The sequence below is a fragment of the Colobus angolensis genome, unplaced genomic scaffold, assembly GCF_000951035.1.
Source record: "Colobus angolensis palliatus isolate OR3802 unplaced genomic scaffold, Cang.pa_1.0 Scaffold214, whole genome shotgun sequence".
NCBI lineage: Eukaryota > Metazoa > Chordata > Mammalia > Primates > Cercopithecidae > Colobus > Colobus angolensis.
The window spans coordinates 6,280,774-6,304,222 of NW_012115311.1; the positions used below are offsets into that span (position 1 = coordinate 6,280,774).

A 23,449-nucleotide genomic window follows, 5' to 3' on the forward strand; every position below is an offset into this window, starting at 1 on the left:
ATGTTTGTGTTCAGTACAGCTGCTTGAGGATAAAAAAACAAAAAAACTCCCAAGTTAGTGATATCCACATTGGTCTTTGTTCTGGATGATGTGACCCCAGGAGCCTCCAAAATACAATTAGTAATAAAATGTAAATGTTTCTGAAAGGGTTTTGAAGAGGAAAATTCCTGGGAGAAATTAGAGGAAAAAGCCTGGTACAGGGCATTGGTTATCAGAGACGGATGGTATAAAGCATCAATGAAATTCTCAGGCTAGGAAGTGAAATCTAAAACTATATATAAAAATTGGAATAACTGACCCCAGTATGTGTGTGGGCATGTGAGGGTGGATCTCTGAATTAAGTTGAAAAGCCAATTTTTGTGTATGTGTGTGCGATGATGTCAAATAACAGTGAGCAGGCATTTTCATTTGAAATAGGCTGATATAATATGGATATAGCTCTGATTTAAAATATGAATAATCTTAACTGCCACAAGAAGCTTTCAATTATAGATAAGAATATTTAATCCACATACAAAATATCTGAGTGCTTTTTATGAACATTGTGTGAATTCTGGATACTACTGTTCAATGGGAGCTTATGGACTCCCATTTTCTGTATTAATTCTCAAAGTGTTATTATATAAGAAACAGATTCCCTCCCTGACTTCACTGGTAACAAATCATTTTAAATGATGGCTTATGGATATTTTAGAGTTTAATTCTCAGCAAAGTTTTAAGACCGTTAGAACTTCAAAGCTTGATATAGTAAGGATGCATATTAAATTCTCTTATTTTTTTACAAAGTAAATATGTTGTATGAATAAATATTCATTTATGTATAGTTTGACGACAACAAATAAAACACACACATAAGTCACACTCTACTTGGCTCCATTTCCTTTATTTTCTGCTTTGGAAAAACACTGAACAAAACTTGTGTTCACCCAATTATAGTTCATTAACACTGAAATTGCCTTTTACAAATGTTTTGCGATAGAGAAGCATAAATATGTAAATGACAATTTTGATTTTAACTCACTAACTTTTGTTGGTTTAAGGCTCTAAATGGAATGATACCATAACATTTTTATACTGAGTGACAGTAATGGGAAAAAAATGTGCCTTGAAGAAAATGAGCTTAAAATAAGAAACACATTTGCCTATGCAATAACCTGGCCATGTAACCTTATTATCAGCAAAAAAATGAGACAAATGAGAGAACAAATATATATTATTGCTTTGAATACAATGTTTTTCTTTTTTAAAACAGGAGCCCATATAAATGAATAACAAATCTTTGTAATTAACAATAGTTAAGCAGTACCAACTGTAAAATTACTCTCCTCTCCGGCTGTTTCTGGATATTGTGTGTGTGTTGGTTTAATCTAATGTGTATTGTTGCATAGTATCCCCAGGCACAGTCAAGTAAAAGCTAAGGCTATACAGAAAAGCCTACATTTTAAATGGGTCTTGTCATTAATGCTTTATTAATTGCCCCAGGCTACGCAAACCCCAAGCCAGGCAAGCTATAACAATATGACACGTTAAGGTCAAATCCAATTCCTGCTGTGTTTTATGGAATGGACCAAATATTGAGTTAACAGCAGGAAAGGCAATTTATAGGCTTTTCACATCTCCTGATTATTCAATCTAAATTAGATAGGAATTTTTTGAAATAATGAAAACACCTTCACTGAGTAATAATATAAAATAAATTTGTTTATTTTCTGTAATGTTCAAAATTATTTCCTTTAAGGTTATATGTACCATATAATTTTAATACGATGGAACAAAGCTGCAATATAAAAGGTCTTATACATACCCACTTAAAAAATCAAAATTTCCACATATTTTGAAAGCTAATGAATATCAACAAATAAAAGAGCCTACCTTTACATCAGAAGTATCTCTCTGACTAGTTCTCCAAGACCTTGCAACGGACGAGAAGGTTCGATCTGGATGATCAAATTTTCCATCATTTGCATTGAGGAAGAAGGTTGTGAAAGGTTCCTAAGCAAAAAACAGAATCAGAAATTTGACTCCTGTAAACACAGCTGCCCTTGTTCGTTTGTGAAACATGGCTATCTTTAAAACCCTCAAGATGTAGCAGCAGAGCAGGGTCCTAGAAAGATGCCCCCAAATTAAGGCAGTAGGAGATGCCTGTCTGGGCTTGACTAGGCCAAGGCAGCAGTTGCCAGTCTGCAACTCTGGCAGGTCATTTCGCTTCTGGTCTTCTGATCTGTGAAATGACAGGGTTACAGTGCTCTATGATTTTCTGAGAAATAATTTTGTATTAGTGACATTCATAAGTTGGATCTTTCTTTCTAAAAATTAAGGCTATATATATATACACTAACATTGCAATAAGAAAAATCACTCTGATATTGATCACTGCAGTGTGGAATTAGGTACAGAATATCCATCTTAGATTACCTGTGAAAGACTACGAAAGTATTAGTACCACCTTATGGTCTGATGATGTTTTTAAAATGCAAATCCCTGCTTAAAAACCTTCAATAGCTCTTGGGAGTGATTAGGAGAAAGTCTAAAACTACCTAATTTGTTTTACAAGAACCTGAATGATCTGAAACCTGCTCAACTCTTATCTCTCACCATTCCTCTCTTCGCATTCTAAAATCTTGCCACACTACTCTCACCTCTTGTCCCTTGTATGTGATATTCCCTAGGCCGGGTACAAACTTACCCATTTATTTCACTATTCTGACCTGGCCAAGTTCTTTTCACGCTTTAAGACTCAGCCATGATGTCATTTTCTCCTGAAAAACTTTCCTTGCGCTACCGTGGCTCTCCGGTGTGCTCAAATTGCAATCTGTATTTCCTCAAACAGCACTGAAACATTTATCACACTGGTTTTAATTGATTGTTAGTCTGTCTATATCCCTTACTATGAGTAGGTTCCGTATGTATCTTATTCATTGTTTTATCTCTAACACTTAGAACAACTCTTGGTATGTAGAAGTTGCTCGATATACAATCTGTTGAACGAAGAATAAAGTAAGTACAAACGGCAGTAGATAAACCAGACTTTTTTATATTCTGTGACTATCATCTTTGGATAACACAGTGACTGCCATCCAGCACATGTCCCTATGACAGAAAACCTAGGAATAACTTTATTGCAATGTCCTAACGCATTTAATTTTAATGCTTTTTCTGTAATTCTTAAGTTGGGAGTTCTCTTGCTGGGAGTTCTTAGGTTGTTCTTATGTTTTTGATGTCGTTAAATTTGCTTCCAAGTTTAAAAGGATTAAATAACATTCATTCCTGCTAAGGATTTCTTAACTACAATTATAGCAAAGATAGATACATATTTCCTTTTCCCTGCTTTAATTCTTCTCTCTCAAGCCTAGGACAAATGATATGTCATTCCCAGGTTCAATAATGCTAAGAAACCTACATGACATTTTCCAAAATATTTTAGTCCTCTTTTTTTAATACGTAATCTCTGTTCATTCCTTTGTATACTTTAAACATACAAGGGGTACATACTTTGTCCCCTTAAACTCCCCTTCTTGCCACTAACCTTAAGGGCTGGCTGTTGGGGTAAAGGGCAACAAATACTGATCTTCCTCAATATTTCCCTGAAATTTAGTATGGCCAGATGTCACCAATTTCGTAAACTTGTAATATGTTGCCACTATTTCATGTTCAGAGTTGGATGAGAGAAAAGGGTGATGAAAGAGGTAAGATTAAGAATGATAAAACAATAAGAAGTAAGGGGGACAGTACTGATTCACCTGAAAATAAGATATGCATCCAAGAAGTCCATAGTGTTATTTAGGATTTTAAGTGATATGAGAAATAAATAAATGTTAGTGAAATTAAGTTAGAAAAAAATTATATGACAAGTCTTTCACTAATTTATTTGCTTTTTAGATGTTTAATTCACTATCAAAAATAAGGTAGTGAAAACAATCTGTCACTAAATTATATTAATTAAAATGGGGATATAAAAATTCTAGATGTAGCAATGGTAAACTGAATGAAATATGACAGATTTAAGTTCGAATCTTGGTGGAACTATTTCTCTGTCTTGGGCAAGCTTACTTAACCTTGAGTAACTGTATCAAGAAACTGTCTCCATTCCTTCGTCTGTGTAAACTGGGAACGACAATACCTTGGGGGAATTATGGGATTAGATAAGATTAAACGAAATAACACAGAAAGCCTGATGTATCTTACCTGACAGAGTTATAAAAATGACTACTAGCTTTACGCACTATGCCAAGTATTCGCTGTCGGACTTCCCACCAGACTGCCAGCTCCTTATCTACCTTATCTACCTCTCTATCCTCAGCCCCAAGGACAGCACATGGTTCATCATGTTTAATAAATGTTTGTCAAATACACCTAAACATACAAGGTATTGTTGGGAGATGGGAGTATGGTGGGTGAGAGTAAGATACGGGTTTTCTTTTCGGTTCTTAACTACTAGTAGGTTTGACCAAACAGTTGTATCTTCAGAACCCACTTTGTTATTGCAGGACGCTGATGGAAGGCATTTAATTTTCACGTAGGTAGTGGGCAGAGATTAATTTAGAGGGATCAGGCTTGTCTCTAGGTTTTTTAACCTATTAAACAGATGTGAGTGAAAACCCATTTATACATGCAAAGCCGTACTTACCATCAGCCGCTAAAAGCTGATCTCTACCTCAACCTAAATTACAAAATCCTGTCTAGTTTTCAACTCTTAACAAAGACATGCCAAGAATAGCACAGATGGGCTTAGTGAAAAGAAATCTGAAATTAAAGAATTATATTTATTTCTAGTAACAAAGTTATGAATGAAGCTGGTGGCACCTAAAAGCAGAGAATATTGAATTCCACATTTCAGTGTTTTAAGTAGCTTTTAAAAAGATCTGATTAACAACTGTTTTAGGGTCACATACTACATTACTGACATATATTCTCATTATTCCTGAAGGCCTCCAGTTGCTACAGTGGTAGAGTACTAATAGAAATTGATAACCTATTTGTTTATAAGTAAGTATTGATCTTTCAAGCTCTGATTACCGTGGAGATTGCTTTCTTCCATGTGTTTCCCTTTTACCTTCGAGGCACAATGCAAAGCCTTTCTTTTTCGTTTGACTCATGTCTGAATAACATAGAAGATCAGGTGCTATATTAAGCTTGAATAACTTTTATATTTATTTGCCTACCACCTGTCAATTGAGCCATTTTCCATGTGTACATCAATAGACTGGACATTTTACCATTATATTAGAAAAGTTTTAGGCATGGGAGATAAGATGTATAAAGGAATAAATATTAAACAGTAATTTCAGAAATTACAATTCTGGAACTCATTAGGCTTTAAAAAGTTCAGGTTAGGTCCCGCAATATAAGTGGCCAATGGCAGACTTTCTTCTCCTAATTACATCCACACCAACATCATCTCATATCTTCCAATCCTTTTTCAGTGATGGAAAACTAACTCACCTGGCCTGCACTGGAAAGTACCTGTCCTTCTGTATTCTATTATATCCCTTAGTCCCATCTGAAGACACTGACAGCCTTTCTTGCTTTTGGATGATTACAGATCAACTAATTCCATCATGGGCAACTAATGCTGTTTCCCTGCTGCCTCTTCTCTTTACTCAAATTCTTCATTCTTCTGTCTTACATGATTTTTGATTAGTCATCTCATAATAATCTTTTATGTCTTTTGCTTGTTGTAGTTCTGTTCTTTATCTTCTCTTCATTCCATTTTAAAGCCAAAACAAACCTCATTTATGGGTAATTGGTAGTGCCTGCAACATAACTATAGCAAAGAAAAGATGTATATTTGAAGTGATAGGAAGCATAATAAAATAAAAAGGGAAGGAAAATAACAGCTACTAAGCATTTTTCTGTGCCAGGCTCTGTATTATCTAAGTTAACTGAATCCCTACTATCACCCTTCAGAGTAGGTGTAATTATTCCCCTTTTATATCTGAGAAAATTCAAGGTCACATTCTAACAGATGGAGGAACCATTATTTCTACTGGCCTTTGTCTAATTCCAGAAGTTTATTTTCTCCTATTTCTTTTCCAAGAACCAAGAAGGGTCTTTTAGAATTTTCCAAAAGTTTTCACTAATTAAGCTATGTACCTACCATGCACTAGGCTCTTGGTTAAGTATTTCTCATCTTTCTCTGAGTAAATATGCATTGTCCTTAATGCATCAGAATTCAAGATAAACACAACAATATTTTGTTCAGTAGCACTATCTTTTGGTTTTAGTTACAACACTTGCAAAAATATTTCTACTATACATATATACTTTTAAAGACACATTATGGTTTAAAGAGGCTTTAGGGTAAGCTTTCAAAACAAGCCATAATTTACACAGAAAGTTTCAAATTCTAAATATCACTTCCTTGGAAATTATGAAACGTTTGACAAATGAGTTTTGAACAGGAGGGCTGAATATACTGAATTTGGAAGGCGAACCAGTTACTAAGTGGTCAGCAAGTCAGAGAAAAAAATTTAATTATTTCTGTATACGTGTTATATGACTAGGGTAAGATGTACAGTAAAAACATCCCAAGTAAAATGTGTCTGTTAATATTAATATCGAAGAAACTCCAAAGGCTGCTGTAAGTTTATTCATGATTTGCCCAACGGCAGTTGTCAGGAAAACAGTCTTTTCAGAGTCTCATATTGTAGACAAGTGATTTCACTGGTAGTTTGTTTAAAATAATATTTTTAATTTAAAGTAATGAAGTATATAGTTATTTAGCATTTTTAAGCAATTACTATTTTTGTCATACTAAGTACACCGAAACAAATAACAACTTTAATGACTTTAGATCTAAAAGGCCTAAGGTAAAGGAGAGACACTTATTTTAATCTGTATTTTATTTTTGTGAACAAATTCTTAGTGACCCGAATTTTAATGCATTTTCTATTCCATGAACTCCTTGGAATGGGAGTGAGGAAATCACGATTCCTGGACCATCAGGTTAAACACTTAGTAAACCATGAGACTGATACTTTTATTTATAACCACATGACATAAGATATTTGGGCTGAGTTCCCATAAAAGCAGTTTTATAGGTTTGTCCAAACAGTAGCCACTAGCCACATGTCACTACTGAGCGCTTGAAATGTGGCTAGTTCAAATTGAGATGCACTATAAATATAAAATACACTCTGAATTTCAAAGACTCAGCACCCTCCCTCCAAAAATGTAAAATGTAAAATGTCTAATTTTACATTTTTATATTGGTCACATGTTTAAATGATAACATTTGGGAAATAGTAGATTAACAAATATATTTATTAAAATTAATTTTACCTGTTTCTTTTTTACTTATAAATGTGGCTACTAGAAATTTTAAGTCACATGGTAGTTTACATTATATTTCTGTTGTGCAGCACTGCTATAGACAAGGGCATGTGTAGGATAAATGTGTAGAATATTCTGGCATGCTCTTGCATAGATTCAAGTTTGAATTCCATTTCGCTGGAAGAATAAATCAACTTAAGGATAAATTCTGAGTTACGATTTGGGAAAGTGTTTAGCTGATTAGGGATAGATGAGGTTAACTTAAATCAGGCTGTTGATAACAAGTATTTTTATGGAGTCACACTTGAAGGAGTCTTGTAAATCTGGCTTCAGACTAACTTGATTAGGTAAAAAACAGTGAATACCACTTTATGTATTTCAAAATACTATTGTATATATACTCTCATTTAATTCGCCAAACAACCTAGTAGATAACATTTTCTCAGGAAGGACTCCTGACTTTTTTTCTCATCCTCAAAGTACCTGAAAGAGGTGTCCTGCACCACCTGTCCTACAGGAGGTGGCTCACTAAGGCAATGACTGTCATTGACGGGACCTGAGGTTGTATGAAAAGGCCTCCCAGGCTGCAAATCTCTAGTTTCAACGTTTTCTAAAAATTTCCTTTGCTAACAGTTTTGGTGGTCCCTTCGAGATTTCCATGTGGACTAACCTGATGAACTCAGATTAACTGTGTAGCTTAAGAAGTGTATCTCAAGGGCTACTTAAGCCCAGCTACATCTTTTCTTGGTTTCCAGGGTGGACCCTAGGCAGCAAACAAAACTTGAACTTCAGTGACTTTTTTTTTCTAGGTTTTAAAATTTGCTCCTTCTACTGATTTTTTTGTTTCTGGTTTCTGTACAGCTAATAGGTAATTTTCCACTGGTGGCAGTAATGATTGAGCATTTAGTTTTGGTTTTATGGTCTTATCATTTGGTGATCAGTGAATCTAATTAATTAGTTTTTTTGTATTCTTGTCTGTTTGTCTATTTGTGAGTTCAAATCAATTAAGAGCATATTTTATATCCATTATAAAGAAAACCAGCTCTTTTGAGATCTTGACTGGTCCATTTTTGTGACTTTGTTTAGTTTTGACCTATGGCTGAAACTGAAGGCTGGAAGTTATCAGCTCTTTATGTGTCCGTGTATCTGGAATTTGAAAAGCATTTGCCTCTTGTGAGTGTGAAGTATTTTCCTACCTCTGGAATTATTATTATCACCCAGAAACTAAAGATGCTCTGTTCTGATTACTTCATAAATAGGCAATGATATGAATCTAATATTCTCAAAATTAACAGAAAATTAAAAAAGAGAACTTCTATACTTTAAAAGTACCAGATTTAAAAAGTATTTCTTAAGAAACTTCTAACTCAGAAACATTTTTATAAAAGAATCCAAGTTCACATAATTAAGGTGAATGTTTGGATAAATTAGACTGATTTAATAACTTTGGTTTAAAAATAGTTTTATGTCTTTTCCTTTAGTTTATCATTACAGAGTTTAGTTTTAAAAATAAGATTTGGGTTTGTTTTCTCAAAAGACTAGTTAGTCCAGACTTCCTTTACTTCTTATGCTGGCATAGAATTATGAAAGAGATAAGATTTATGCTCAAACAGAATCATAATTCTGACAAAAATTTTCTTAACAAAAATAATTGTAGTTTGTCACCTATCAATGGCTTACAAGTTACTCAAAATATATTCATACTAAATTTCTGTAGAAAGTTATTTTTTTCCCCATAATGGAGAGAATGTTTAAGGAAAACCTACAAACTAGAGCTGTCATTTAGGTTTAGGGAAAAAATATTTTCGAAGACAGGAGATGTAGTTTCATATACTCTGCTTTACCAATGTGTTTCTTGGGCACATCAGCCTCATACAATAGAGTGGTCGGAGGTATATCTTAATAAGGGGAAAATTATGGATTAAGACATTTAATTTAGCATTCTACAGTACTCCTCAGTCACTTACAGTGCTCCTATCTAGACCAGAATGGAGAAGGCAAGAATAAAGGAAAAGAGGTTTGCTAAGAGCTTTTGCAATAATCTAGGTGAGAGAAAATGGGAACCTAAATTAAAGAAAGTGCCAGAGTATAGAGAAAAGGAGATAGAGATATTTAGTTGGTAGAATCTGTGGATGTCTGATTGGATATAAGAGGTTGGAAAAATACAGAAAATATCTAGGAAAAAGCTTCTCAATTTCTAGATTGGGCAGCTGAGTGAATAATCATGGCATTTAACCACAGCAGGTTCATGAGGGAGATGAGGAGTTCATTTATTGAAATGCTGCTTATGGTACTGTGAGATATTCAGGTAGAAATATCTAGCAGGCACTTGGAAATATAGGTCAGGAACACAAGATAAATGTTCGCAAAGAAGAGAGAAGCTGGAAATCACTAGCTTATAACTGAATGACACAGCTCAGCTGAAATATAAAGAAAAATCCTGGGGAATAGAAACATCAAGGGAAAGAATCTGAGCTGGAGACTGAGCAGAACAGTTAGGATGACAGGAGGCAAACCAGGAGAGGATATTGTAAAAGGAACATTGAAAGAAAATTTCAAGGAGAGAAGATTAGCAATGGTGTGAAATGCTTCAAGAGACATGATAGGTAAGAAATGGGAAGCTTTATCTGCATAATATGTGACCTTCACAAAAACAGTTCAGTAAAGTGATGGATGTGGAACTGAAATCAACCAGGCTAAAGACTGAATGGGAGGTGATGAAGTAGAGGCAACAGGTACCACAGTGCATTGCAGGACAGCAGAGGTTGTGCTTTCAGGAATCTGACTATGCAGGGAGAGAGATGGGCAAGAACTGCAGAGTGGGCGGGGGCTGGCAGCAGGCTTTTTCTTTCTTCTTTTTTAAACATCAGTGAGACTTGAATACATTTATGTCTTAGGAGAAAGAGAAAAGTAACAGAAAGAGGTTTTCAAAATATTTGGAAACTGGTTGTAAAACATGCTGCCCAAGAAGTAAGAATGAGAGGACTGGGGGAGAGCAAGTGCCAGTGTGCATCATTTGTGAGAAAGGAGGCAGAGGGTATTAAGAATGCACTCCAGGGCTAGGTGTGGTGGCTCACACCTGCAATCCCAGTGCTTTGGGAGGTAAGGCAGGAGGATCACTGAAGCCCAGGGGAACAAAAGTGAGAGACCAGCATGGGGAAAAAAGTGAGATGCCATGTTTAAAAATAATAGCTGGGCCGGGCACGGTGGCTCACACCTGTAATCTCAGCACTTTGGGAAGCTGAGGCGGGCCATTCACCTGAGGTCAGGAGTTCAAGACCAGTTTGACCAACATGGCAAAACCCCATCTCTACTAAAAATACAAAAATTAGCCAGGCGTGGTGGTGGGCGCCTGTAATCTCAACTACTCTGGAGGCTGAGGGAGGAGAATCGCTTGGACCCGGGAGGCAGAGATTGCAGAGAGCTGAGATCACGCAATTGCACTTCAGCCTGGGCGATAGAGCGAGAGTCTGTCTCAAAAAATAAAAAATAAAAATAAATAAAAATAAAATAGCCACGCAAGGTGTTACATGCTTGTAGTACTAGTTACTTGGGAGGCTGAGGCAGGAAGACCCTTTGAGTCTGGGGGTTCAAGGCTGCTGTGAGCTATGATAGTACTACTGCACTCTAGCCTCAGTGGCAGAGTGAGAGACCCTGTCACTGCAAAAAAAAAGAAAAGGTATGTACTCAATTTCGGCTCCTTTATAACTGGACAACTGGTCTGGTTTAAGTTCATAATACCTAGCAATAGATAACTAACTTTCTAATCCAATTTTGCAAATGAGACAACTCATTAAAAAATTCATATTTTGCTACTTTGGAATCTTTAATTTCTACTTTACTTGTCTCTAATCTTTGTTTAGAACAAATTACAACGGATTTGAATTGTATTTAATTTACTTATGTTAACATTTTTAAGGTACCAAAGGCAAACTAACTCGATGAAGATACTCACAATTCGAACAAGCCAGGATAAAGTAGATGTTGCTGTTGAATAATGGGTATTATAATGGTAGGGTGGGCTTTGATCATCTTCCCACGTCTCATAACGCTCTGCGTAAAACACAGCTCTCTTTGGGTTCAAAGCACCAATTGGCTATTAAAAGAAAAAAATATTTTGTTTAATACAGTCATATTAGATATCCTAGGTAATAAATCTTTATACTTTCAGTATTTCACTGTTAATTCCTTTTAGCCATACAGCATAAATACATTATTTTGTATTACATTTTTAAACATACTGGATTTTGATATTAATTACAAATCATTACACTTGTTAAAAACTGCCCAAGAGGATGATTCATAGTCCAAAGTTTCTAGACTTTACTCACAGTTTCTGTAAACTAGATTATCAGAGGTGATCTCATTTAAACTGTTAAGGCCACATCAACAGTTTTGTTATTTTCCTATTACTTACTAAGCTACATAATGAACATTTAGCTTAGAATACAGGAAACCCAATGCAGAGAAGGTGAAGAGATTGACCATTTGACAACCATATGAGTGAAAACTTTGTCTTAACAGCCGGTTACCCAGAGTGTGAAAGACAGCCCTCCATATGGAACCCTGATAGAATGTTAGTCTTATTCTATTAGTATATAGATGGAACAACTATCCTTTTTATTGTTAAACTACACACCTAAGGGTGATGGAATAATTCAGGAAATTCAGATTCCCTGGAAAGCATTTTGCTGAGGCCACTAAGACCTCTCCTATGAGTACCACCACCCTATTTACTGATTATGATGCTAATCCCTATACTGATTTCTTCAATAAAGCATGTGCTTAATTTCACATAGTCCCAAAATTTTAGCACATCTAATCATTAGGAATTTCCAGCACACCATCTTCATGATTTCCAACAGCAAACTTCCTTAGCTTAAGTTTTTGTCTGATTTCGGATTAGTGGTATACAGAGTCCGTGCTTATGGTATCAAATAAACACATTATTTGGATTTAAGTTGCATACTATAAAAGTAAGTATGTTTATAGAGAAAACAAAAGAAGAGTACTAAGTACAATGTCTAACTACTTTATTTCAACATTTAATATTTATAATCAACTATGAAGATCCCTCGAAGGCTTAATTTTAACAAGAGAAGTAGTAGAAAATTAGTGTTTCAATGGGACACATAATGTTACACAAGAGAGGAAGATTCATTTATAAATTGTTATGAGCCTTTTCTTTTGGCCTCAGGAGACTAATTCAAATAACACAATGAGGTCATCAGCAGTAAAAAGTCTGTTAGAATTTCCATAATAAACTCTTATTTGCAAGGGTGCTTATCCTGAATATTTAAATTATTTGTAAATTATGTTCATTTTTTGTTAACTTTAACTATGATTAACAAAGACTCAACAATTTATATAAAAGTTGTATTTTTCATGCACAAGAATGTTAATATTTTAAGGTTCCTAAACTTTTTTGTCTTCATTTTGTAAAACAAAAGTATGATAGTATAAAAATTTAGATTTTTAAAAAATGTTCTAAGGTTTAAACTTTATTGTGCTAAATTTCATTGATTATCTCTCAAATCTCTTTAGATAGATGTAAAAAAGGTAATGTAATTTTGTTAAACATTACATAAAATCTTAATACTATTTAAAACAACATAATTACATTATTGGTAAAATAGTAATTGTTATAAAGTGAAATGAATGTAAAGTCTGTTATGGAATTGAAATAATGAGTTTTTTATTTATTTTATTTATTTATTTTTTTTTGAGACAGAGTCCCGCTCTGCTGCCCAGGCTGGAGTGCAGTGTCATGATCTCGGCTCACTGCAAGCTCTGCCTCCCAGGTTCATGCCATTCTCCTGCCTCAGCCTCCCAAGTAGCTGGAACTACAGGCACCCGCCACCACACCCGGCTAATTTTTTGTATTTTTAGTAGAGATGGGGTTTCACCGTGTTAGCCAGGATGCTCTCCATCTCCTGACCTCGTAATCTGCCAGCCTCGGCCTCCCAAAGTGCTGGGATTACAGGCGTGAGCTACCATGCCTGGCCCAAAGTAATGAGTTTTTCATTTAAAATTACCTACATATTTTATACTTTACTAGATGTTCAGATATGTTTTTCTAACTCAGTAAGCATATTTTCAAAGCACTGAAAATGTTTAATACTTTGTTCTGTCGTGAATATGCTAATAGACCTTTCGCATGCATAAAATGTCTGTGCAATCCCTAAGGTTTGATCTTATCTGATACTGTTTGTCCTGTAAAATCTCACAAAGCATTCTTTAAAAAGGAGCATGGCTCTTCCTCTAATCTTTTCCAGTCTTCTCTTACATTTCTGGAAAAGGAAAAGACTTATATTTTTTATTTTACGCAAGTTTCATCAAAGTCATTTTATTGCAGTGTTTTACAGAGTAATGCTATGCAAGAAACAGCTGCACGGTATTCAAGTCTGCATATCCCTCTATTAGGCACTTCTTACAATATATTTCTAATTTTGAATGCTTACCTAACAAGGTTAGAAATGACTTTTATGGAACATAATGAAAGTGATTTGCTTTGTACTTAATATTTTTCTATCGTTTTGCTTCTAAGAGTCAAACAGTAATAAATAATTAGAAAGCAAAAAGCTTCAAAATGTTTGTTTAGGGAAATGAGAATTTTGTCATAGATGACATATTTTCTAAAGAGATCATAATAGATACCTATCATATCATATTTATCCATCCATCAATCAATTACCTACTTACCTACATATTGACAAGGTTGTAACTTTGCTATACTTTAAAAATTTTAGCAAATACTGCAATGTCAATATCATTTGATTTTTGGCAGATGCATATGGTAAGAATTCTGGTCAAAAGGTAAGGCTACACTTAATAAAATTTATAAATTTACTTTGCAATATTTTTCAATTTTCATCATAGTTATCAATAAATAGTTTCCTTTTCTGTCAAACAGTGGGCATTTGGATTCAGTGACTTCTGTGCTTTTTAAGTGTTACCATATACAAAAGTTTAACTGAAAGTTTAAATCCTATTTTTATATTTATTGCTGCTTTGTCTTTGTTAGTTTTTATGTTACAGGTGAACACTTTAACAAATGGGCAAAAATTGTGCAAAAAATGCAAAAATGAAAAATAACATTTCTATCCCTATAAAACTTTATTATAATTCAGTTTTAAAAACTGCCAAAAAGCCTACATAGCTTGCAAAAAAGCACTATTTCCAATATGAAAGAATTCAAGAGGTGACTAATGTACAAAAATTCGCATTCCTTATAAAATTTACGAGAAATTACATGTGTAGCATTAGGATGGTCACATGAAACACTACTGTAGTTATTGAAGAAATAATGCCGAGAATTTTCTCTACTCTTATCACTCAATTTGCCTGTTTTGAAGACCAAAGAGAGAAATCTGTCTCAAAATTCAGTGCTACAAAAAGTTTGGTTTTCCTAAAAAAAACCTTTGTGACTTTACTACATGAAACAAAAATTCTATCAGAGGTTTGTAGGGAGTTACATGATCTTAAGGCTCTGAGAAATACTATTGTAAATATAATTGTTTAAATGTATTTATTCCAGTGTTTCTCTTTATTTTTTTTTTATTTTTTATGAGAAACAATCAACACCTTAGATTGTACTTTGAAAAATTCTGGTATGTATTTGGTGTGTATTTCTGCATGCTAACTTTTTCTTTAGTTTCATTTTTCTGTTTTCTCTTTCTGTTCTCTTAGCCTTGATTTATCAATATTTTTCTATCTTTTAAAACCTGCATATTGTACAAAGTCCTTTTCTTAGAACAGGTATACAATATATAAATTTAATAAGTAAAAATGACTGCAAAAATTATAGAAAGAAAACATATTGTATAAATGGTATTACATGAAACATCAGAAGAACTTTTAGAGAACATAAAAGTCTGAGCACAGAGTTACTGATACTGTTACATAGGCTGAGCATCCCTAATCCAAAAATTTGACATCTGGAATGCTCCAAATTCCAGAACTTTTTGTATGCCAACATGACACCATCTTAAGTGGAAAATTCCACACATATGTACTTAACACAAACTTTGTTTCATGTACAAAATAGTTTTTTAAAAAAAACTGTATAAGATGACCTGCAGGCTATATGGAATATGGTGTATATGAAATGAAATAATTTTTTGTTTAGAATTGGGTTTGTTCCCAAGCTCTCTCATTGTGTATATGCAAATATTCTGAAATCTGAAACACTCTGAAGTCTGAAACACTTCTGGTCCCAAGCATTATGAATAAGGAATACTCAAACCTGCACACATAATATGTTCAAGAGTTTACTACTGCTATTACAACTGCCGATGATACTATATATTTGTGAAACATATTGTCTTCACATCCATTTTCTAGATTGATTTTCATAAGTCTCTGAGGACAGCAAGGCATTCAATATGAACCTAATTTCATGACGAGCAAATAAGTACCTGGGTCTCCACATTCTACACTACTGCACTGCTTTTTCATTGCTAAATATGAAATTCTGATCTTAATGTGACTTTATTTTTTAATAGAGATGAAATCTTACTATGCTACCCAGGCTGGTCTCGAACTCCTGTTCTCAAGTGATCCTTCTGCCTTGGCCTCCCAAAGTGCTGGTATTACAGGTGTAAGCCAGTTTGCCTGGCCCTTGATGTGACTTTTTTCTTTTATAATTACCTACTTAATTCCTCATTCCTCATAGGTCCGCAGAAATGGAAGGAAACATTCAAGCCTACTTGACCAAATCCTTACAAATGAGGACACTGAAGAAAAGTCAAATGAAGATCATGTTGCTAGTCAGTGGCTAGACGTTTTACAGAACCAGCTGTAGCTCTGTGCTAGATACAGCTTGAAGCTGGGTACATTTGACTCATTTGTCTGGCTTCTAACAATAGCTTTTAGTTATCTCAATACTTATAAGACATTGAACTTCTAAGATACCTAAGTTATCTTGTTATCTTTTGTAATCAAGGGCTTGAAAATCCTTCGAAAAGGCTTTGAGAGTTCTTACCTTTTTTTTCAGTCATGAACTACCTGTCATCATTCTGAAAATTCTGTTATGACAACATAGAAATCATACCTACAGACACTTCTGTGCTCAAGTAAATTCCCGGGCTCCCTTTTTATCTGACTAAGGAACTTCGACTCATTCTTTTGGAGGTTTTTCAAATTGCATCTGTAAATCCTTACATGACACCATCTGGTAATAGGCAACTTTCTAACCTTTTTAACCCAGTAGTGTAGCCCTTCGAAGAAACTTCCTGTCTTTTATTCAACTCTTTATTCTCACACCTATAGTACCTGAACCTTTTTAAGTGAGCAATAAATGCTAAATGAATGAAGACTGATTAACCCAATTATATAATATTATATAAAACTTCTATGCGGAAATTTTAGAAAAAAATTTTATGCAAAAATCAAAAGACAAAACAAAGTGAAAAATATTCATAGCACATAAGAGTTTCCTTAAAAAAGTGCTCTTACAAATCAATAAGAAGCTAATGAACAATCTAATTAAATAAATGAGTAAATATGATGAATAGGCAATTTGCAGAATAATAAATGCCAATTTCCTATATATATAAGAAAAAATAGTACCAGTTCCTACAATGTAATGGATATCTATTCTTTACCACTGTTTAGCATTCATTATGCCTTCTTCCTTTGTGAACCATTCCTTCCCCACCTGGTGCAGGTGAGCTGACCTCACTACCTGACTCCCTGGGTGGGCATGGGATCTAGACCTGTCAATCACAGTATTTTATTCACATTGGCACTATGACTGCTGCAGAAATGGGCATGTGATTCAACTTGGTCGGATGAAACTTTGCTGCAACTATCTGGGCAAAAGCTCTTTCTCTAGCGGGGTTACAAAGACATCATTACTGTAACACAGGGAAGCCTGTTTGAGAGTGAAGCCAATGTAGAAAAGTAAGAGGTGTGGATCCTGATAATTCTGGTGAACACTTGGATCGAGTTTTCCTGAACTGACCCATCCCTGGATTTCTCCGTTATATGGGCTAATAAAATTTTTATTTTAAATTAAAGCCAGTATAAGTTGACTTTCTATTATAGGTAATCAAAAATTGTAAGTACACTCACAATTGTTAAAAGGTCAGACAAAAACTATTTTTACTAACTAGATTGTCAACAATTATTAAGTTTTATAATACTCAGTATTGGAAAACATGGTATCTCATAATGCTGTCGGCAAATAAATTGGTACAAATTTCTTGTGGGGGAAATTGGTAATATTTAAAAAATTCATATAGTTTTGATCAAGTAATTCTACTTTGTATAATTTATTTTTTGAAGAATATACATGACAGTATATCAATAGTTGTCTCTGGGCAGTGAGAATGTGGAGACTTTAGTCTTCCCTATATGCTCTTTTTTTGCTGTTTAATCATGAATTTGGTTTATCTCATAGAGAGAATTTTAGATGGCTTTTACAATTATATGACCCAGAAATATATTTCACATGTGAACATTTTAACTTTGATAAATTTAAGTTAACTATAGTAACTTTTTATTTTGGCTAGTAAGTGTTACTGACCAAATATTTCCAAATATAAATTTCTATTATTGGCTGGGGCAGTGGCTCATGCCTGTAATCCCAGCACTTTGGGAGACGGAGGCAGGTAGATCACTTTGAGGCCAGGAGTTCGAGATCAGCCTGGCCAACATGATGAAACCCCATCTCTACTAAAAATACAAAAATTAGCCAGGCGTGGAGGTGGGCACATGTAATCCCAGCTACTTGGGAGGCTGCAGCAGAATTGCCTGAATCTGGGAGGCAGAAGTTGTAGTGAGCCAAGATTGCACCACTGCACTCCAGCCTGGGTGACAAAGTGAGACAATGTCTCAAAAAAAAAAACAAAAAAAAAAGCTTCTATTACCAATCTTCACTGATATTTGAATCAGCATACATCAAAACCTTACTAGTTACAGTGAGTTAAATGACAACATGACGAACAAAAGACAAATCCAGAAGCCTAGCACTGGCATATAATAAACACATGCAAAATATTGGCTGTTATTGTTATGTTCGATAAGATAACTGGCATGCTCTCTTAAATGAGTCAATATCATGAAAAAAAAAGTGGGGGTGATAGGGTGGCTGGGAGCTATTCTAACCTTAGACAAATAAGACAGAAGAATCAGATGTACTGTGTGGTCGCTGACTGAATCCTGGCTTAAGCACAACAATTTTTAAGACACATGGGAGATAATTAGAAAACCTTGATTATAGGCACAGTGTTAGATAATATTAGGGAACTGTCATTAGTTTCGTTCGATGTAATGATGGTGATCTGATTATATGGGAAAATAATATTTTTCATACTGAAATATTTAGGGGTAAAGTATGATATATTTATTTAAACACTTCAGTAAACCAATAAAAGCTAAACTGTCAATAATTATAACATGTAGGTATTGGTTAATGGGTATTGTTATTAGGAACTGGTACTTTTTCTTTGTTTAAAAATTTTCATCATAAAGTCAAAATCAATTAAAATAGAGTACAAAAACAAGCAAAACCTTTCCAATCAATTCAAGTCTTTCCTATGTCTTGGGTTGTTCTAAATAAGAATGTTGTAAATGATTTGAAAATTTGTTTCTCTAAAATACATTAAAATTGTGTTCCGTAAGTGTGGATTAAACATTCCCTTTGCAATTTTATACTGTTAATTGGCTTAATATGGCCTTTCATCCTCTTCTGAACTTCAGCAAATCAGTACACAATTTTCAAATACATTATTAAGGAACAGAACTTGAAGTCATGAAACATTAATAAAGAGAAGTGTTAAGATTATATTTTTCTATTAATTAAATGTGTTTCTTTTTATACTTTTCCACAGGGTAGAATTGAGTATATTATGAAGAAAGCTAATCTTTCATCTAAAGTTGCATTAGCAAAATCTATTAGCACGTGGCTGGGCATAGTGGCTCACGACGATAATCCCCACACTTTGGGAGGCCGAGGCAGGTGCATCATCTGAGGTCAGGAGATGGAGAGCAGCCTGGCCCACACGGTGAAACCCCATCTGTACTAAAAATACAAAAATTAGCCAGGCGTGATGGTGCACACCTTTAATCCCAGCTACTGGGGAGGCTGAGGCAGGATAATTGCTTGAGCTCGGGAGGCAGAGGTTGCACTGAGCCAAGATTGCACCATTGCACTTCAGCCTGGGCAACAAGAGTGAAATTTAAAAAAAAAAAAAAAAAAAAAAGGCTATTAGCACTTAATTTAAGTTTCTGTAGAGACAGGGTTTGGCTATGTTGCTCAGGTTGGTCCTCAAACTCCTGGCCTCAAGCAATCCTCCTGACTCCGCCTCCCAAAGTGCTGGGATTACAGGTGTGAGCCACCACACCCAGCTGTAAGCACTTTCACAGGAATGCGAGTCCCACAAAGGACCGAAAGCTTTGGAGGTGTGGAATGGCTCACTGACCACATTTCTTTTGACTCCTCTGCTCATATCTGACATGACTGAGCAATGTGCAGGATATTTTAAAAGAGCTCATTCTTACTGGATAATAGGGAGAGTTTTTCTTTTTTCTTTTTCTTTCCTTCTTTGTGTTTTTTTGTTTTTGTTTCTGTTTTTGTTTTTTTTGATAGCGTATAAAAACTGCCAGGGCATTTAGAAAAGGTAAAGGCATATAGAAGAGAAACTGATCACTAGCTTTTTTTTTTTTTTAAAGAATATCCTACCTATGTATTATGGAGAAATAATAGGTAACAAATGGAAGAAAATGCAATCTATATAACCAGTGCAAGTAAAGCAAGAAAATCCATGTAAGATGCTTAGCACAATGCCTGGCATATAATAAACACATGCAAAATATTGGCTATTATTGTTATCATTATCCCAAGATAGTTCCTAAGAAAATTAGTTTTACATATCTTAGTGAAAAGTAAACACTTTCACCTACAAACAGTGGAGCATCTTAAATCTTCATGTGTCAGTTCTAGAAGTTTTCCAGGTATTAAGTAGGATAATGATGGGGCTACAAATTAGTTTCAAGATCACTTCTAACTGCTTAATATTCTGTTTCAGCTGGAAAGAAAGGTTAAAGGAGACTGAATTTGACCTAGTTTTGCATGATAATGCTGTGGTTTAGACACAGAGGTGACATGCGGCTGGTGAAATTAAAGTGCATAAAGCAGGCTCTCTTTTCCTTTCCATAGGTAGGATTCTTCTAAGAGCATACACTAAACAGCGTTCCTGCTGTTTTCAGTTCCTTCTTTAACAGCCTAAAATTTTCAAAGCAGAACAGGCTCTATAGGATTTTTTTTTTCTCTCTCTTTTTCTGAAAGGGTGATTCAGTTGGCTAAGTGGGAAGGAACAAGAAAAGAGGATAAAGAGACATTTAGTATAAGCAAACAGAGCCTAGGACCGCTTTGGAAGTTCTGTATAAATCTATAAAGCTCCCTGTCACCCTATTACGTCTCCAACAAGCAACAGTGGAGATATAAACAAACACAAAAACACTTCACTATTTCTGGTTACCAGCGTCTGTGAAGTCTACCTTTTTAGCTGCACTTTTCTTGATTCTTTCATTTTTTCAATTAGAAGGAAAATAGCTTAATATGTCACTGGGTAAACAAAAAAATGACTGTAACTTCTTAAAGGTATGGACTAAGTCTTATTGCCTTTGTATCTCCAGTGTCTGGCACAGAGTAGGTTAGCAATAAATGCTTGTGTAATGAAACAAAGAATGAATGAATAAAAGTATTAATTTAAATAAACGAATATCCCATGAGTTTAAAACAGTATCCAAACACTGCCAATCAATACCTTGTCCCTCAGCACTGCCATATAAGCAAGTCTAATGAAAACAATTTTCAACATACTGTGGGTTATATGTTAAGGCAGCATTCAACATACATTGAAACAAATATTTCAAATTTGGCAGCAGGGTTATTTGGCAGATGGTATATAATTAAATTTACACATTTACACTTTTATCTTTTAGTTTTATATCATCCTAACTACTACTAACACACCTAGTAGTTTTGCCCATACTTCCTGTTTCGTTGTTTAAAATTAAGCATTAGGTAGATTATGATCAAGTAAATGGAATTAATTTAATTTCAGATGTTGTTAACTTATGGTGAAAAAGAAAGATAAAATAACCATAGAAACTTGCTCTAGTGGAGACTGCAGTGAGCCAAGATCGTGCCACTGCACTCTAGCCTGGGTGACAGAGGGAGACTCCATCTCAAAAATGACAACAGCAACCAAAACAACAACAAAACAAACCAACTTGCTCTAGATTTCTGAGTCGTGGATTCCCCACCTTACCAATATAAACTCTTTTCTATGTGGTAGATAGACATTTGGCAGTATCAAGGGTGGATGGTTGAAGAGTATTCACACTTCAGTGCATCCATTTGCATTATCACATTTCAAAGCCTCAAGGCATTATCACTTCCTTTTATTAAGTGGCATAATAATTTGGGAAAATGGTTATGCTTATCATCATCTGTCAGTCAAACAACTCCTGTGTTAACAAAATCTGTTTTTTCCACTCGATGAATGGGTGTGTGCATGTGATGTCTTATGTTCATGTCAATATGAGTAGGACTTGGTTTTGTGATGAAACTATTTCACTTATCAGAGGGCATGACTGGGAAATAGGAAAATTCTATTTACACTTTAATGAGCAGAAGACTGTGCTTCACGTCAAAGTCATGTAACCACTATACTTTAAGAGTCGAGTTCATATGAGTATCTGTAAATAACTGAAACACTAGCATATATCATGTTGTAAGACAGATTTCACCATAAGGTTACATCTCCATAAGGAATATCTATATAAATCAAGTGGGGAGGAAATCTCTAAACCCACTGTTGGATGGTGTTGAAAAGATAGGTCAAAGGCAGATTATTTCATCTGCTGTCCCTCATGTAAAACAATAAACATAGCCTCTAACCTGTACACATAATAAATAAAACTTGAACCTATGATGTCTAATAAAATGAGAGGTCTAAAAAAATCTTACTGATAAAGAACTTTTTTCTTTTGCTCCTGTGCTCTCCAAGTGTTCAATTAAGTGGGCCAAAGAACAAGTAAGAATATTATAAATAAAAAATATTTCAGTCTAAATAAATGTGCATCTAAAGTTCTAATAAACATTTAATATAACCTTAGTGTTTTGATGTTACAGTTTTGATAATTTGATAACTCAAATAGATGATAAAACAGAATTATTTATTGACTTCAAAATATTTTATTAAATGGCATTACTTTTTAATTTTGTTAGAATAAAAAATAAATTCAGAGGAATCAAACAAATGTTCACTAGGTTTTTGTCAATCATACCAAAGATAGTGAACTCTCAGCTGACAATTATGGAAATTTGCTGTGTCACTGCCACTCACTGAATGCCACTTGTGTGTCAGGCATTATACTAGGTGCCTTAACTACTTTACGGTGTTAAAATCTTTTAACAACCCTATTATGTAAGTATGATTGTGTTCATTTTAAAGATGAGCAAACAAGTTCAGAGAATTTAGAAAATATCTTAAGTTTGCATAACATGTGACACAGAAACAAATATTTGAGTGAAGCCTACATTCTTTTCATGTTCCAGTTACAACCTCTTGATTTTTTTCCCCAATTCCCATTATTGTTCAAGCCAATTTCAGCTGTGTTTTCTGAAACGTTCATTCAAAAGTTTCCCAACTGATACAACACAGAATTTCATGAAGCCTATGTAATGTGGTGGTATAAAGAAAGAAAATAAATATTTATTTTTTTGGCATTGTACATTTCATAGTTTCTTAATTCTTTCATATAGTAAAGAATATAGAACTTATTTGGGGTACCACATGTTTATTGAAACAAATTCTAGATTTATTCACTGCTAAGAATTATTACTGGGATCAGGACTCCCAGTGTTTGTTTAGAAACAACTACTTTTGTTGTTAGAGATCTTTTAGAATGCTTTTGGTTATATCATTCACGTATTTCAATTCTTCCTTGAGCTTCTGAAGAGTAAAATTCTGCATTAATATTTTCATGTGTAGTATCGATTATAACTACAAGAATTTCATGTGCTTCTTAGTGGGCATCTCTTCATTGTGATAATATTGCACTATAGTAGTTTTTCCTTCCAATTATATTATTATACTTCAAATGTCATTTTCCCATTAGGCGTATAATAAGATATATTTTAATACATTAAAATCTTGTTTAT

General features: G+C 34.4%; 1 protein-coding gene across 3 annotated transcripts in view; it reads right to left on the reverse strand.

The window, feature by feature from the left end:
- NBEA (neurobeachin) overlaps positions 1–23,449 on the reverse strand; it is a 763,072-nt gene that overhangs the window by 92,466 nt on the left and 647,157 nt on the right. For all 3 annotated transcript variants that reach the window (XM_011943032.1, XM_011943033.1, XM_011943034.1), the window contains 2 exons: positions 11,228–11,368; positions 1,873–1,992 (listed from right to left, as the gene is read on the reverse strand). In XM_011943032.1, coding sequence (XP_011798422.1) covers positions 1,873–1,992; positions 11,228–11,368 — 261 coding nt within the window. The remainder of the gene's footprint in view (positions 1–1,872; positions 1,993–11,227; positions 11,369–23,449) is intronic.